The sequence below is a fragment of the Numida meleagris genome, chromosome 5, assembly GCF_002078875.1.
Source record: "Numida meleagris isolate 19003 breed g44 Domestic line chromosome 5, NumMel1.0, whole genome shotgun sequence".
Classification (NCBI taxonomy): domain Eukaryota; kingdom Metazoa; phylum Chordata; class Aves; order Galliformes; family Numididae; genus Numida; species Numida meleagris.
In genome coordinates, this window is record NC_034413.1 from 47,575,527 (window position 1) to 47,591,811 (window position 16,285).

Below are 16,285 nucleotides of genomic sequence, written 5' to 3' on the forward strand. Positions count from 1 at the left end.
ACAGCGGCAGGGCGCCGGCAGCACGGGGCACCCCGCCTCGGGTCAGTCCGCGGGGGCGCGGGCAGCTCTTGGTCAACTGCGGCCTCGGAGAAGATGCCGAAGAGGCCTCTGCAAAAATGGTGTTGCAAACCCTTCTAACCCCCTTCAGAGAGGAAGATTTTGCACTAAGCCCTGTGCGAAGATCTTTCCAGATTGGCCTACTGCAATAACTGCCTGCTATCTGTCACTGCTCAGGATAACCTTGGACCTATTACCTCAGTAACAATCAGTACTCACTTCCTTGGGTGTCACACTGCTCCTTATCTTGCAGAAAGATTGCTGCTGTCAAATGCCCGTCCTCTGGGTCTCCTGGCCCTTACTACGTGCAGTGAACTCAGCAGAGCAAACCTGTCAAAGCCAAACATTTTAACTATTACAAAAACTAGGTTCAGATCAGAACAACAATGGCACATCCTGATCAGTGCCGTGGCCAACCTCAACGGCAGCAGCTTTTCCCTCTTTTTGGAGTTAGCAGTTGTGCTCAGCAGGAGTTTGTACTGAGCTAGCCCCTGCTGAGCAAAGTGGTCTGCTTTTTGTGACACCAAGCAATCTGTTTGTAAAGCTAGCAGTGGTTTTAGCGTGGCTGGATACAGAAGCTCTGCACTAATGTAGGATATACATGTTATCCCTCATAGAGGCATTTAAGGTTTCCCTGGTTGTATTGTGAGACATTTGGCTTGAAGCGTGGGGAGGAATAACATGAGGGCAGTACTAAGTGTACATTTCTTCTCCAAAGGGAAGTGGCAAAGGTAAAAAATTTTTAATTTAAGGTTACAAGCTGGACAGCATTCATGAAGCTTGTGATCCAGTGGAAGCTGTAAGGAAATCTGAAGCAATATTTATTGGTAAGTTTTACTTCTTGCTCCCTAAAGAGGGTTTACATAAGACACTGCATTAGTCTGTTGTAGAGCAGGTATTGCAGAGAAAGCAATAGAGAAGTCCTGCCTCGCAATTAGAAGCTGCAGAAAACAGTACTTTTAATTGTGAACAGTAAGACCCTAAATTTAATGGTGGGAATGGAAGGAGGTGAGATTTATCAATGGAACTGCTTCTCTAGTAAGTTTTACATTATTCACTTAAACAGCCCTTCAACATTATAAACATGATTTTAGATGAATCATCACTTTATCAGGACTAAGAGGAGCTAGGCCTACTGTGCTCAGAGTGAGCAGTCCTAATATACACTCCAGCACATTAGAGTAGTATCTGCTGTCAAACAGTCAGTGCCAGTGTTAGGAAGAGGAGTTAGGGCATGAGCCCGCGACCTGCCAAATGAGCATTTCTCCAAAGCTTCTGGTTTTACTGCTGATGAAAGCAGAATACTGTCCTGAACAGATCATGAAGACTGGCAAGTCTTTAATGGCACCTATATAAAATTTATGGTAAAGCATGTAAAATAAGCTGGATACTTTTTTCTGCAGGAGGTGGCAACACATTCCGTCTCCTGAAAGCTCTTTATGACAACAGCCTGATACAAGAGATCAGGAAACGAGTTCTTGAGGTAACAACTAGATGACTTTGGCCAAGACCAAATGACAAATGCATAAGCATTTGTTCAGACAAATCTAAGTAGATTCTACATCTTTGTTTCTCAGTGTATACCAATGAAGAGCAGTGTGGGACTCAATCACTGGCCAGAAACCCCTCTTTCTCAGCATGTCCACTTGTGGCTTGTTAATAGATACATACGTGTTCAAGCTTCACATTGTCTAATAATAAACTAATGGTAGAGTTGGATCTACATGTGCCTTTCAGAGAAAAGGAGAAAGAAAGTGGTGTATTCACCTTGGGTAACTCCTTAATCTGAAATTGTGAGGTATGAATGTCATTGAGCCCCTCTACCAGCAGCTGTTCTGGCTTGATGAATCTCATAAAGCACAGCAAAAATAGACCAAGCATGGAAAAAGACCACAGAAAGTAATGTGGAAATGTAAATGACTTGAGACAAATTTATGCAAGCCATATTAGGTCTAAAAAGGCCAGCTGACAAGAAGAAAGGTCAGGTAGGCCATCTTTATATACACAAATTCCTGGTGTGGCAGCATGGTTCTCAGCTTCAGAAGATCTGCTCTGCTGAAGAGCAGATAGTTCAGCTATTTTGGATATCTTCTATAACTGTAATGTAGACAAGTCTCCTCTCTTAATAGCAAAGTCCAATGTCTACAGAGACAACCTTACAAGTTTTGATGGGATCACACGGTTGTGAGTGCAGAACATTCAGTAGTTCTCTGACAAGCGTGATACGTACAAACTACTGCCCACCTCAAACCCTGAGCTCTTGTTTTTCTGCTTTTCACTTGTAAAACTGGCAGCAAAACGAGCTAGAAGAACTAAGTCTGATCTTATTGCTGAGTCTCCAGTATTGATAGAAGATGCTATAAAATCCAGCTCCCAATTGCGATACTGCATACTAATCATTGCTTTTGTCTTTCAGGATGGGATTCCTTACATGGGATCCAGTGCTGGAACTAATGTTGCTACCGTCAGCATCAACACTACCAATGACATGCCAATTGTTTATCCACCTTCCCTGAAAGCACTAGGTTTAGTTCCTTTTAACATTAACCCTCACTACCTGGATCCAGATGTTAAAAGCACTCACATGGGTGTAAGTAAAACATGCCAGAGTTAACACAGGATGCCAAGGTTTAATGATAGTATGCATGTCTTACAAAGCTAGAGAATAACTAACAGCCATTCCCTAGAGCAGATGGAAATGCTAAAGAGGCAGTAAGACTTCAGTCCCTCCTAAAGCTTTTATTTGAGTAGGAAGAGGAGCTGGCACCAGTGATACTGAGGTGGAACCTACTTGCTTGTCTCTAGATAAGCTGTCAGTCTTTTCCCTGTAAATAACTTTTGCTATTTTACTGAGAGGAGTGTGGAAGCTCTGTGCTGCACCAAATGCCTGCTGTGTTCCTACATTTCCTTACCAACAGATCCTCCTGGTTTGATTTCTAAAACTACCATTGCTCAGTTCAAAAGCAGTAACACACAGGCAGAGCCATTTACAGAAGGAAATTCTTCGGCATAATTCCTACTCAAGATGAAACAAATAGATAATTAGTAGAAATCTATGGTTGTGAACAAGGCATCTCATGCATGTGCTTCCACCACCTTCCTCAGTACTCTTGTTCTGATAGTGAGCACATAGAGAATGTTTGAAAAAATAAAAAAGCAGGATGAATTGACTGGAAGGAAGTCAGACTTTTCAGGGTTGGGACTGTGTGGATTCTATTTGATCAACCTACAGCAATTGCTGCTAGTGATCAAGGGTAAATCTGTTTATTTACTAAAGCCAATCCTGCCACTTTTGTCAATACATTAATCTAATCAAAGCATTCTCTTTGATGGGAAGTGCCTGCTTTGTTTAACGTTAAGAAGTTGCTCAGTGTCATACTACTTGAATGGCTCCAAGATCTACTTCCCCGTCTGGGCAGCTAAATCTACACTTGTTATTACAGGAAACAAGAGAGGAAAGAATTCGCCAATATCATGAAGAACCAAACACCCCTCCAGTTCTGGTGAGTTGTAGTTTCCAGTAAGGAAGGTTATGGCTGTAGCATGGTAAGCATTTTAAAGTGCATCCTTGCTAGCTCTCAGCCCGAGTCTCCACTCCTGACAAGCCTTCCAGAACTGTGGCAGGGAATGCTAGTTATACTCTTGCTAACAGCGTCAGCCTTCAATTTTGCTCACTTTTAGAAAACAAGTAAAACGCTTTCTAGCTGTTAGATGCACGAAGTCCTGTTCCAAGCCCTAGGATTTTAGACAGCTCTATCTATTCAGTCACTGGTCACCAGGCATAGATTGTATGATGCTGGTGATAAGCATGCAGATGGTAAGATATTCCTCCTTCATTTTTTGGACAGATACTCTTACTTCAAATTTTGTTTTAATCTCTGGAGGTATCTTCATTTGCCCATTCAGTAAATAATATAATTCAATAAATTTATGTATTGTAGTAGCAGTATGTCTGAGAAACCAGGAACAGTGTCAAGCTCAAAGCTGGCACAGGGACAGAGAGGATAAACCTGGGTTACTATTGCTTCAACAAAGCTGGATCTAAGAATAGTGGTAGCAGAAGTAATTGTAGAATATATATTTGTGTTTCTTTTTTTCTCCTTAATGGTTTGTATAGCCTTCTTCAAAAGGCAGTATAAAGTACACAGGAAAACCAGCTTCTAAAACAAGATAACTCACCTTTGTCTTTGCATCTTTGTTAAAAAATAAGCAAGTGAGGAAATCTTATAGCTGTGAGGCACTACACTTAAAACTGGCCTGCTTGTGAAAAGTGTTCTAGCCTCTCAAATAGCTTGCAAATAATGTTAAAGTATTTTTTCACCTGTATTAGGGCTTGCGGGAAGGTGCAATGCTGCTTGTGGAAGGAGACAAAGCCACCTTGCAAGGGGTGACAGGAGCAAGGCTTTTTTTGAGGTAAATGCTTCATTTGAATTTGAGTGAAAGAAAGGGAGATTTTATTAAACTCCTGGTACACGCTGCCTCTCCCTCATGTCAGAAGTTACTTAACACTTTGCTTCCATTTCTGTTAAGGGAAAACACAAATATTGATTAGTGATCCAAAAGAGCAGTCAGCATGACAACATTTGTGTTTGAGTTATAGCCACCTTTCATCCAGACTGTCCCAGTACTGTAGCTGTGCTCTGTGTTCAAGGCCAAGGGAATGCCACTTTGGCCCTAATGTACTGTACTCTAGAACAAGGGAATTCAGGCCTTTAGTTGTATGAACATTATTAAGAAGTCTAATATGTATATCTCATGATGAAAGCACGGAAAGGAGTCAAGACTGCTAGCTAGGAACCTTGTTCTATCCCTAGTAACAAGTGGAAGATCCTTGTTCTGTCCCTAACAACAAACAGAAGATCAGTAGACGTAGCCACTGTTCAAGCTTACAGCATGGTTTATCTTGTTTACAGGGGAAAGAAACCAACTGAACATGAGCCTGGAACAGATTTCAGTTTCTTGCTGATTGACAGCAACTTCCAATAGCCTTTCATATTCTACAGCAAAAGTCAACACATGAAGGAGGGAAGAAATGCTTGCCTAGTCCTAGGTGGGTAGAGAGCCTTAACTTCATAAATAAAAATAAACATGCATTACTGGGCTCTTTTTCACCACCCCACTTAACTTCTCGGAACAATCTCTCCTTCCCAGCAAAAAGACGTTTTATTGAAAAACTAGAATAAGAATAGGAGTACTCTTACTCTGTAAGGTTGTGTACGTTCACGTCTCCACTTCGATTCCTCCCTCACCAAAGAAAGTTACCTTAACACAATTAAGTCAAGATAGAGTCAGCTGTTCCTGCTGCCTTGTTTTACCTGTGTAATAAAATAATTGTTCATTTAGTGTACTCCTACAGCATTCGTTTCATTTTTGCAGTATTAATAAAGTGAGAAGTTTTGCATTCAGTTATTTTTATTGGCTTCATACTCATTTTAAATATATACAATGCTAATTATGTACAAAATTGTGCATGTTAAAAATTGTTAGGTTACAAACTTGCAAATCCTAGAAAAGTGCAAAATTTTAAAACATCTTCCACCATGCTGTACAGAAAAAAAAATTCCATCGTTAGCTAATATACACACTCTCAAAACATACTGATCAAACCAAAATAAGACATACAGTATACACTTAAAGCACCCAGAAGGGAAAGAGATATTGCACAGAAGACTAACAGCAAGTTTGTTACAGTGCCTGAAGGCTCATTTTTAAAAGTACATACTTAATACTCCTCAGACCTAACATTTAACCCTTAAAAAAAAAAAGGCATTTTTTGGCATTTAAAAACCCATTTGTAATCACAATTGCACAATGTGTAAGAGTCAGAAAATATGATTAACTGTTGCTCTAAGTAAGGCCTTTGTTTGCACTGCCTTGTTAGCTTTATTAATTTAAAGAAATGCTGAGGCATATCAAATAATTTCTTACTGAATTTCATCAAGCAAACTTTGAGTAGCAGCAGAACTTCCAACAGAAGACTGACCAATGAGAGGAAGTGCAAAAGCAGTCTAATCTTACATTAAGATGCTCCTGCATAGCTAAAGGTTGAATCAGGACACATGTAGCAAGTTCTCCTTGTGTTTTTTTTTTTCTTTTTTTCCTCCCCTTGTGGCTTGCTTTAATAGCTCACAGCTGCATACAACTAAAAGCAGTATTACCAGGTACACAAATAAGTTTATTTTAAACAGTTACTACAAGGCTAAAAATATGTCTCCCTCAAGAGAAATGCTGACTAGATGGGAAATTAAATCAACAAATGGTTTCTAACTTCATTTAGATCTACGATGCATATGGCTAGATGTTTTATCTTTCAATCTCAAGACACCTTAGCAGCATTAGACCATAATCTGTACTGACAATCATGCTTCGGGGACAGAAATTAGTTATGACAGTTGCTGCACAGAGTCTAGTCACAGACCTAAGCTCTGGAATTACTTTCCAAGTTTCCCAATTCCAGCAGATGAAAATAGACAGCATACACAACTGTAGGAACTCTCACCTCTTCTATTTGAGTCATCTGAGTAAACAGTAACTAAAAGAAAAATCATCAGTATTCTTCCAGAGATGCACAACAAAATGGTGAACAAAAACTGAATAAAGACTATCTTTGATTAAACACTACAAGCACACCTGTGCAGTGTTCAAGACTGCAGTGAAATGAATACTAATCACTGACTGAGAAGTAAACTGCAGATGATGCTATGTCGCCACTCAGAGGCCTTTCTGCATTCTGATGACTATAGTACTGAATGAGGAGACAACGTTCTACTCATTTTTATTAACTGTAGAAGCTGGCTTTCTTTAAAAGCATGTGTTAACAAGAGCTATTATTAGTAACAAGAAATTTGTTCCCTGGGATGGAAAGAAAGGCATCTTCCAAACACTTTGGTTGAGTCTGGCATTGGTATACAACAAACCCACACGCATGAGAGAGCACAAAAATTCTCTCTCCCCAAAGGGAGGACGTACCTCTTGTGTCACTGCCTGGATCTGCACAGCCTTAGCCAAACAGACATGCACAATTTTAAAAGCAATGCAAGTTAATACAGTCTGTTGTATAAAGCCTTTTCATTAGCTTCATTGCAGTTGCTGTGCTGTTATCAATTTATTATAATGCCAAATCTGACTGACCATTCACAAAAGCAATGTTCAAGTTCAGCAAGGTGAATGAAAACAAAAAGTTTACAGAAGCGTAGCACTTTGTGGTATATCTCATTTAAGAACCACTTTCTTCGACTATCTGTAATACTTTCTGGAGAGTTTGCTAATATATGCTGGTAACTAGATCAGAGCGTATACATTTGCACAGCTTAAGTTGCTCCTTAGCAGAAACTTCACAGGCAACTGATTACCAACAAAGTGTCATGTTTAACACTGAATACTACATAGGTTTTAAACCAAAAGGCATGAAAAGCCCATTTGCAAAAGCACGGAAGTACATGCTTAAATTCCCACCAAATTAACCCTACACAGTATTTATTAGATCAGGCCTAAGGGTATATATTTATATGCAAGAAGAATGCACTTAAGACAGAGATTATCATTTTGTGCTGGTGTTGGTAAGGTATATGGATGATAGAGTTCCTAGATATCCTATGACTGAGTAGTAGATATTATACCATATAATTCGTGTAAGTCAGATGCTAACTTGAACTGCAAACGTTTCACTTTCTGAATGCTGGTATAGTATAAAAACTGCAAAGGCTAGATGAGATTCTTCACTATAGATCAACTAAAAATATTATCAAGAACTACAAGGAAACTAAGAAATTTAACAAATGTTTTACTTGAAGTAAAGGAGAGATGTCTTCTAAATATCATCTTTTGGTATATATTTTCAAATTCTAGGGAGAATTTATTCAATACTGCTAATGCTTGATCTAGTTTATATACAAATATCAAAAGCAAATTTTCAGTTTCTTTTATATGTATTTACACACTTCCTTACTCAGCTTCAGAGGTAAGCGTATCTTTAGTTTTGATAAATATAATTAAGGATGTTCCAAAAACGAAATAAAAGAAGGTACCATCAAGAAGGTCTAGACAAATGTAGTGTTACAAAATAACTGTGCACTTACATGTTTATTCTCTGTTCCTAATCAGAATAGTTTTTATCTCACAGCTTTACTTGTTTACACTTAAATCTAATTTCACAAATATGTTTTGTTCTACATGAAAAACAATGTGCTCTACTTGGCTTGAGGAAATTAAAAGGAAGAAAAATAATTCAGTTCAGTTCGTACACGCTGCACTGCATAATAGACTGCAATTCAATTAGCCTGAATAGCTGACAGAAATAAGAAGACTTTCTACTTGAAAGACATACAAAGAAGTAAAGCAAAATACCACCTAATGCCTAAACTTACCACCTATATCTTTTATTTAAAGCTGATTTTAAATAAAGGCAAAGTGCAGATCTTAGAACTCTCGGGGACTTTCCAGAGGGTCTGGCAAGAACACTGTGTTGTGGTGTACACTCATCCTGAAGCATCATGTGAAAATGAAAAGGTAACGTACGTTGCTATTCTGCATAGAACATGAAGTAGCTCAGAGTTCACCTTTCCTCATTTGCTGCTGCCACTTTGTGCAGAGCACAAGCTGCTATCAAGTCTGGCAGCTCTAGAACTGCCCACATTTCAACCTGTCCCAGATATTTCTAAAGATCACCCAATGCTCACAATGAACTGAAATGATGGTATTCAAATGTCAATGCTCCTCACCATAAGTCCTCTCATCCTCAATTACTGCAACTGCATTATGTTACTTAAGCTGACACATTGTGTTCAGTATTCTTGATTATTAAATTATTAAAAATCTTATTTCATCTCTTGTATAAACATAGCCTAAACACAGTAGGATGTTTTTCAAACCTTTATGTGAACCTCTGTGCAAGTGACAAAGATTTTCTCCCCAAACACTACAAAATAACCATCTCCTCCTTTTTCTCTACTTGATTCTGCTAACTTGAAATGTTATTTCCTCTCCCTTCCTCTGCAAGCATATACTTAACTTCATATGTGCATTTAAACAGAACATATATGCATACTTATTAAAACCATCAATGTAATGCCCCAAGTGAGTTCTTTTTCAACTTCCCAAAACAAACTACTCTTGAAAGATCTTCCCTGAAATCCCTTCTTCATGAAATCATAATGGACAAGCATACTTCACATTCTCATGTGCACACTTCATACTTCCAGAATATCTTTAGTATTCTTCCTAAATAGGCAATTGACTAAAATAGTTCTCACTTTTAAAGTACGGAGTCTGAAAAAACAAACCACTTCACTCTCAGAAATTTAATGCTCTCTTGGCAAGTGACTCAGGGAAATTACTCTTATTTTCTCCTAACTTCCCAGAGAATCCAGTCTGTCACAGTGATTAATTAGAATATTGCAACTATGGATAGACTCATTTGTTCACTAGTCTGATCTATTTCTTCTAAAGTAAGGAAAAAACACATTTTTCCCCAGAACATGCTCATTAAGAGGTGGGTTTTTTTGTTTGTTTTAAGTAAAGACATTGAGGAAGAGAATACAGTTTTAGTGAAACTAACTGGACTTCTAAAAATTATCTTTTTCCAGGAGCAGGGATTAACTATATAGAAATAAAGATAATAAATATTGTGCCAAAAGTTAATGAAATGAGATTATACATAATGGAGTTCCTCAGGTAGTTCATCAGGTCCCCAGTCACAAGCAATGTCTATATGATAATCTTTAGAGAAGGTACAACACACATTCATTTCCATAAATAAATAGAAATAACAAAAAAAGTGATGGCAGAGGGAAGAGAAGGGTAGCCAAAAGGGAATATCTTATCTAACAACCATTTCTAGCTCTGCCTTTTATCTATACTCCACTTACACCAAAAAGATGCAAGAGGAATGATATTCTCTTTTTAACAGACATACATATATGTATATACATATATACACACAGACACATATACACATGTACCTTTTCACGCCGGTCAAAAAAATCATATTTTTCCCCTCAGCACCAGGCTTTTTCAACAGGATGGAGTTTATAATTTAAATCATTAACATTATGATAGGAAAACACACTCTCATCTATTACCACATATTGCTTAACAAAGAAAACATCCAGTAATGGCTTTTTGAAAATATAGCATCTAATTAAAAACTATTTTGTTGTGCAATGAGCATGTATGGATCTGATATTTTCTTCTCACCATTATTAAACACATCTTGAAAACAGATACGCTGTTTTCCTGCTTGTTTTACAGAAATAGAAGTACGGCTAGCAACTGGTTTGGTGAATACTAAGCCAAAAAAAACAAACAGGTGCTACTTAATTAATTTGTGCTGCAATGTTGTTTAAATGATTTTGCAGTGGAAACTATTGTTCTTTCTTTAGAAGAGTTGCCTTACTAACAGAGAAGATTGATCTTTGATCAACATGGATATGTGACTCCTCAGCTGTGTTTCTTCAGGATGTTAACTATATTATAGGATTTCTTAGTGTTTCTTAGTCTAGTTAAAAATATAAATAATTTTTAGCAGCAAGTATTTCCTACCTCCTTCAGCTCATCCACCACCTTCAAATCCTTTGACGTTACTCATGTCTGTACTTTTAAGAATTTCTGATAATCAAATAGTGCAACACAGATGCTCCTTGCAGAACAGCCTAAAACAGGAACTACACAGAAGACAGCAATGGCCATTTACAGGAACAAATCACAACAAGTTGTTAATCAGTCTAAAGACATATTGAAAAGGTCATAATTGTCAGCTATACCAGTTTTGAATGGGATCACTGTAACAGAGAGTTTTAATTTACTGTTGGGGAATTACAATGCTCTCAAAGCAATGTCAAGTATCTTTTTCGTAGTCAAGGAGCATCTGGCTCTATTCAGCTTTAAATAAAATGCTACTTATTTCAAGTTCAATTAGCAAGGCTGGTGTTTTTGTTTCCTGTGTCCATTTCTTTTTTCTTTGTTTGGCTGCTTTTTTTCCCCCTGAAACTCTGTTTTAGCAGCTATTTAGAGAGGGATTCTGTTGTGACCAGATCAACGTGGTTAAGGAAAATTATGCAAGCAAGCTAACTTGCATGAGTACATACGCTTTTTACTATACCTCTACCATAGGTTCATCTTCAACAGACCGTTAAGAGTGAAGCCCCTGAAAGCAGAGACATACATTTAAAGTGACGAAAATATAAAATATGTTTCTGAAATCCATGAGAGAAGGTAGAAGCAGCAATCACTTGGAATCTTGAGTGTTATATTCAGTCTCTCCTGATGAAATCTGGCTGAGCCGTTTGCTTGATCCCCAGAGCTTTCGGGAAAGCTGACCTGAGCGCATCTGTTTAAAAGTAATTCAGAGAAACAAAAGGAGGGGGAAGGGATAAGGCGAATAAATTAAAAAGGAACTTCAGACACTGATTCTGGTGAAATGCAGACACTACAATATACCAATAAACAAAATTACACTAACAAAAGTTATTAAAAACAAAAAATTACACTCAGGAATGATTCTTGGGACTGACAAAAAACAAATAACAGACAAAACACCAATTCCTGTTGTCTTTGATTTTGAACAGTTAAAAGGATATTCCAAGTAATGCCTATTTAATACTGAACCTACTTTAATGCTGAGTTTAGGTATTTTGATGGGAAGAAAGAGGTTAATGTCACACGGAAGTGAAACAAATTAGCAGAAAGGACTCTTTATTTTAGAGAGTTCAAACAGGAAAGTGATAGAATTGAAAAGGTAAAGATAACCAAAGATAGATTCTTGAATATCACTTTTAAGTGATAGAACATTGCAGAGCAGTGATAAAAGAGTGAAGGAAGGAAAGAAAGAAAGGATATATGGTCACAAATTTACAGTCTTCCAAAGATCACTTGTGAAGTGTTCAGAGTAAGATTTAAACCAGACATAATTCGTATTGAATATTCCATGAGTAAAGATAACAACTAGAGGCCATTTAAGTCCAGCATCTAGGGAGTCTGCAATCTGACATCAATTTGTAAGAAACGTCACATTTCTTAAATATAGGTCCTATGATTGGCCAGTAGTGATCAATCAGCTGAAATCCCTTGTAATATAATAAGATGCATCCCCTAACAGCACAAGCTTGAGAACAGTTCTTGACCATTAGTACTACAAATTAAGCTTGCTTAATAACTGTATCATTACAGCAGCAGGGTTTTATAAAAGGCACTGCTGCTGGCAGGTGATAATCCCACAGACTTCTACAACATCCCAACAGTTATGAAACTGCTAAAAATACACGTTTATTATACTTCACTTCATAGTGGATGCTATCAATGCAGAAAGACTAAAGGCCAGTCTTACATCAGGCAGCATTTCACTTAATCCACAGTAAAGAACGTATCTCTCTTTACCCTACAGATACGTATCACCATCAGAAGCCAGAATTACAGAGTGCCTTTCGTAAAAAGATAAAATTCTACTAATTCATACATTCCTTCTAAACTACAAATAAATAAATATCCCACACCACACACACTCTTCAAATATGCTGGTTATTGCCATTATAGAAAACTAGAAAATCTAGGACATAATTTTGTTCTTCATATATACACATATGTGTATGTATAAATATATATAATCTTTTTACATAGATGATCTTCAAGCTTAATAACCAAGTTATAAACAAAATCCTGAAAAAAAATTGTTGGAAAGCCTCTACATTCATAAAAGAAATCCAGAGTTTGAAACCACACCTTCTCCAGAGATAGAAAAATAAATGCGATTAAAAACTGAAAGCCTTCAGTCTAATGAGATGCATACATTTCAGCCTACAAAAGATATTTTCTGTGGAATAGGAAACAGAATTGGCAGTGACTTTAAAACTATTGTTACAACATACATTTAACGACACCATAAGCAGTTTTTCATCAACTCTACAAGTAGGGAAAAGCTGTCCAGCTGAAAGGCAGTGGAAACTTCCCCTACTTCCTGAAACTAAATCAATTCTGTGAAGCCTTTTTAAAATATTAAACTGTGCATCTCCTAGCTAAAACATTTTTAAATACTAACAAATGAAGCCACTCTGTTTTCACAAATAAAATATAAAATTAAGACAAACTCTTCTGACACGTACTGAAGGTCATGCAAGAGCAATCATCACAATTTCAAGTAGATACACTGCAGCGCAATGAGGATTGAGTTAGAAAGAAAGGCAGGTTTAAGTTAACTCAAGTGCTTTGAAAATCATGACAAGAAGTACTTAAAGCAAGATCTGCATTTTGCACTAGAAAAACTGGGCATACCTATTTGATGGATGCTCTGCCTTTGATATTGCATATGCAGTACCAACAAGTTTATATTCACCAATATGGAGCCGAAGCATATGGGGAATCTACACAAGTGATTCTTTGTGCATTACGATTAGAGAATCTTAACAAAAAGTAATTTTTTTCCCCAATGTCAGTCAGTGCATATTAAAGGACATCTTATGGAAACCATAAAAAATAAAGGAGCTTGCTCTTGTTTCCAATTTTCTTCTGGAAAATTATTTCATCAGAAAGTGGCTGACAACATTATCACATACAGAAGAGAATAGCTAGTATGACTTTTCTTATTCAGATGTCAGTGATAAAGTCTGCAAGTTAGTCCAGCTGAGCTTCCCATCTGTGATCCCTATATATATCTCTCTCTTTGATTCTTAATGAGAAATTTCAGTAGAGCAATCTCAGAAGTTATTTCTTTCCCACTGAAAACTGAAACTTGCTCTTAAATTTACCCTGCCATAGAGGAGACCTCTTGCTCAACTGGAAAGCAGAAATAAGTGAACTTCCCACTGTTCGGTAGAAAAAGTTCTTGATGGTGGGCTTTACCTCTGCTGGCTTGCCAACACCAACGATAATCAACTTGCCATCCTCCAAGCCAACAAGGATGTGGCTATACTCTTTGGTGACAGAAATGCAATGAATTGGCAGTCGCATGGCTAATGGAGAGATGCTCAGATTCAAGCTGAAATGAACAAAAACCACAGAGCGTTAAATTTATACGTATATTTTTACATACTGAAAAGCATCACTTTGCAGTTGAGACCACAGTCCATGGGAAGCACTACAAAACAGTTTCTCAGGGATTCAGTTTGCAGTTTGACCATTATGAAATCCCACAGAAAGATCAATTCATACCTCAGAATATAGCTCCAATAACAAGGGGCACAGGAGGGTCATTCAGAAAATTAAGATACTCTGATTGGAAGAACAGGTGTATTAGTCCCACCTCTGTTTAAGTGGGAAAGATCACTCAGCAATGGAGCTCTGTAAGAGCAGTGCAGAAGAACTACAATGAAGCTTGATCCTGTGACTAACCAGATATGGGAACAATCATAGCTTGCCTGTATCAGACATAGCTCTTCCTAAATTCTGTTAGTTCCAGGCTGATGGTTGGGATAAATGCCTGCAGCAAAAGGGGCCTGACACAACTCCTAATTTTTTCATATCTTCCTATCTTACTTCTTAAGCAATTTGTTTTAGGAATACACAAAAAAAAAGCAATTGCTAATACCTAAGCAGCAAGGAGAGCCCACATTACTAAATAAACCTCTGTATTTACTTCTCAATAATAAATTCATCAGAAGTACATTACCTGTAGAGATCTCGTATGGAAAGAAATCCCTGTAAGCTGCCCATCACAATATACTCGCCAGTTACACACATATCTGACACTTCCTCCTTCAGAGTCTCAGAACCCAGATGCTTTCCATTGATAGAATACAGGTGTAATGCATTCTTATCCTGAATAAAAAAATAAATAATAAATCTACCACAGGACACATATGTATTCCTGCTCCTGTATAGAAGTTTTTGAAATTATTCTTCATTACCTCTTGATGTAACATAACATCTTACCTATCCATCTAATCAATTCCAGATTTCCTGGAAACATCCACAGGCTTAATGGACAGGTCCCTGTCTTTTGATGGTTTTTCTTAAGGAAGAAAAAAAGAGCCCTCTTACCTTCAGCACCCTCATCCCACCCCCAACTGGGAAGCAGAAGGAAACATAGCTGTAGCTCTGTGAAATAGACAAGAGCACTTTCTGGACAAAATAATGAATTTTTGACGGATTAAAGATGCAGCTAACATGATCATCTTAAGTTCTTCCAGCTTGGGATTACCTTGGTTTTATCTTTACTCATCATCCCAATGCACCTAGCATGCCTATATCCAGCATATTTGTCTTCCAGGAAAGTTGCCATCTTCACAGAAATTGTAAGTTATACACTTAAAGCAACTACACACCTATTCAACAGGCAGCCACCACGTGAACCTTACAGCTGCCTCTGACACAAAATTAAGTCACATCAGCGCACTCCCTGGGCATCTTGCATCTAAAACATACTGCTCCCCTTATAAACCTCTAGTTCTTTGACTAATTGAACATTTTTCCCTAGTTTTGCATTTCAAAGTGGCTCTCCCAGTAAGATTCATTAGCCTAGATTTAGTGCTTAGACATCTTCCCTGCAGGTGTTTGGAGATAGTCATGAAACTTATAGTAGCAGCATGGTGTGTCTGTGATTTATCTTTTCATCATATTTCACTAAAATCCACTAGCAAAATAAAAAGAAAAGGAAAGAGACATGGTGTGGTCAAAAAAGCCTCAGTTTTAAGGAAATGAGGATAAAATCAGGCATATTTATGATCAGATGTCTTCAGCAAAAGAAACAGTTATTCCATAAACCTAAGTATCTCCTAAGTACCTTAAGAGTGGTCTTTCCTTCTATGCTGGTGTGGACAACAATATGGCCTTCCCAGGACACAGCCAGATTGGGAACAGTCAGCAGGAGGGAACTCTCACAAGGTGGTCGCAAAGTTCTCATGTACTGACCTTTCCGAATGGTGCGGATAATAACAGTCCCATCCTGCAGAGACCATATTTAGGTAAACTGTTTCTCAGCAGCAACCGCTGAGGTAAATTACAGCAACACATAGAATGAGTATTTAAATAAAAATGAAGTATTTTGGAAGTACTTAAAATCAAACGGAGATTAGGACTTCTGAGCATTAAGGACTCTGCATGAAGAATCCTTCCTCTCAAGGCCACATAGTATAGGCATATGAAAATCTAACAGAGCAAGAGAAGGAGGACAGGCAACAAATCAGACATTTTACAGGACACATTTTTGAGTAGGCATTATGCACATTAGGTAGTCAGAGCTCAGCAGTCTGCCAGTGCAGTACAGAAACGCAGAGTATAAGTAAGCTGCAAAGAGTATTCA

The 16,285-nt window shown here is 37.8% G+C and overlaps 1 protein-coding gene across 6 annotated transcripts in view; it reads right to left on the reverse strand.

The window, feature by feature from the left end:
• NBEAL1 (neurobeachin like 1) overlaps nt 4,489-16,285 on the reverse strand; it is an 86,828-nt gene continuing 75,031 nt past the window's right edge. For 5 of the 6 annotated variants that reach the window (XM_021397483.1, XM_021397484.1, XM_021397481.1 and 2 more), the window contains 4 exons: nt 15,767-15,928; nt 14,654-14,802; nt 13,888-14,023; nt 5,452-11,383 (listed from right to left, as the gene is read on the reverse strand). In XM_021397483.1, the coding sequence (XP_021253158.1) occupies nt 11,282-11,383; nt 13,888-14,023; nt 14,654-14,802; nt 15,767-15,928 (549 nt within the window). In that variant the 3' untranslated portion in view covers nt 5,452-11,281. Of the gene's footprint in view, nt 4,580-5,258; nt 5,373-5,451; nt 11,384-13,887; nt 14,024-14,653; nt 14,803-15,766; nt 15,929-16,285 lie in introns of those variants that run through there. The other variant, XR_002438963.1, reaches the window with a different exon arrangement.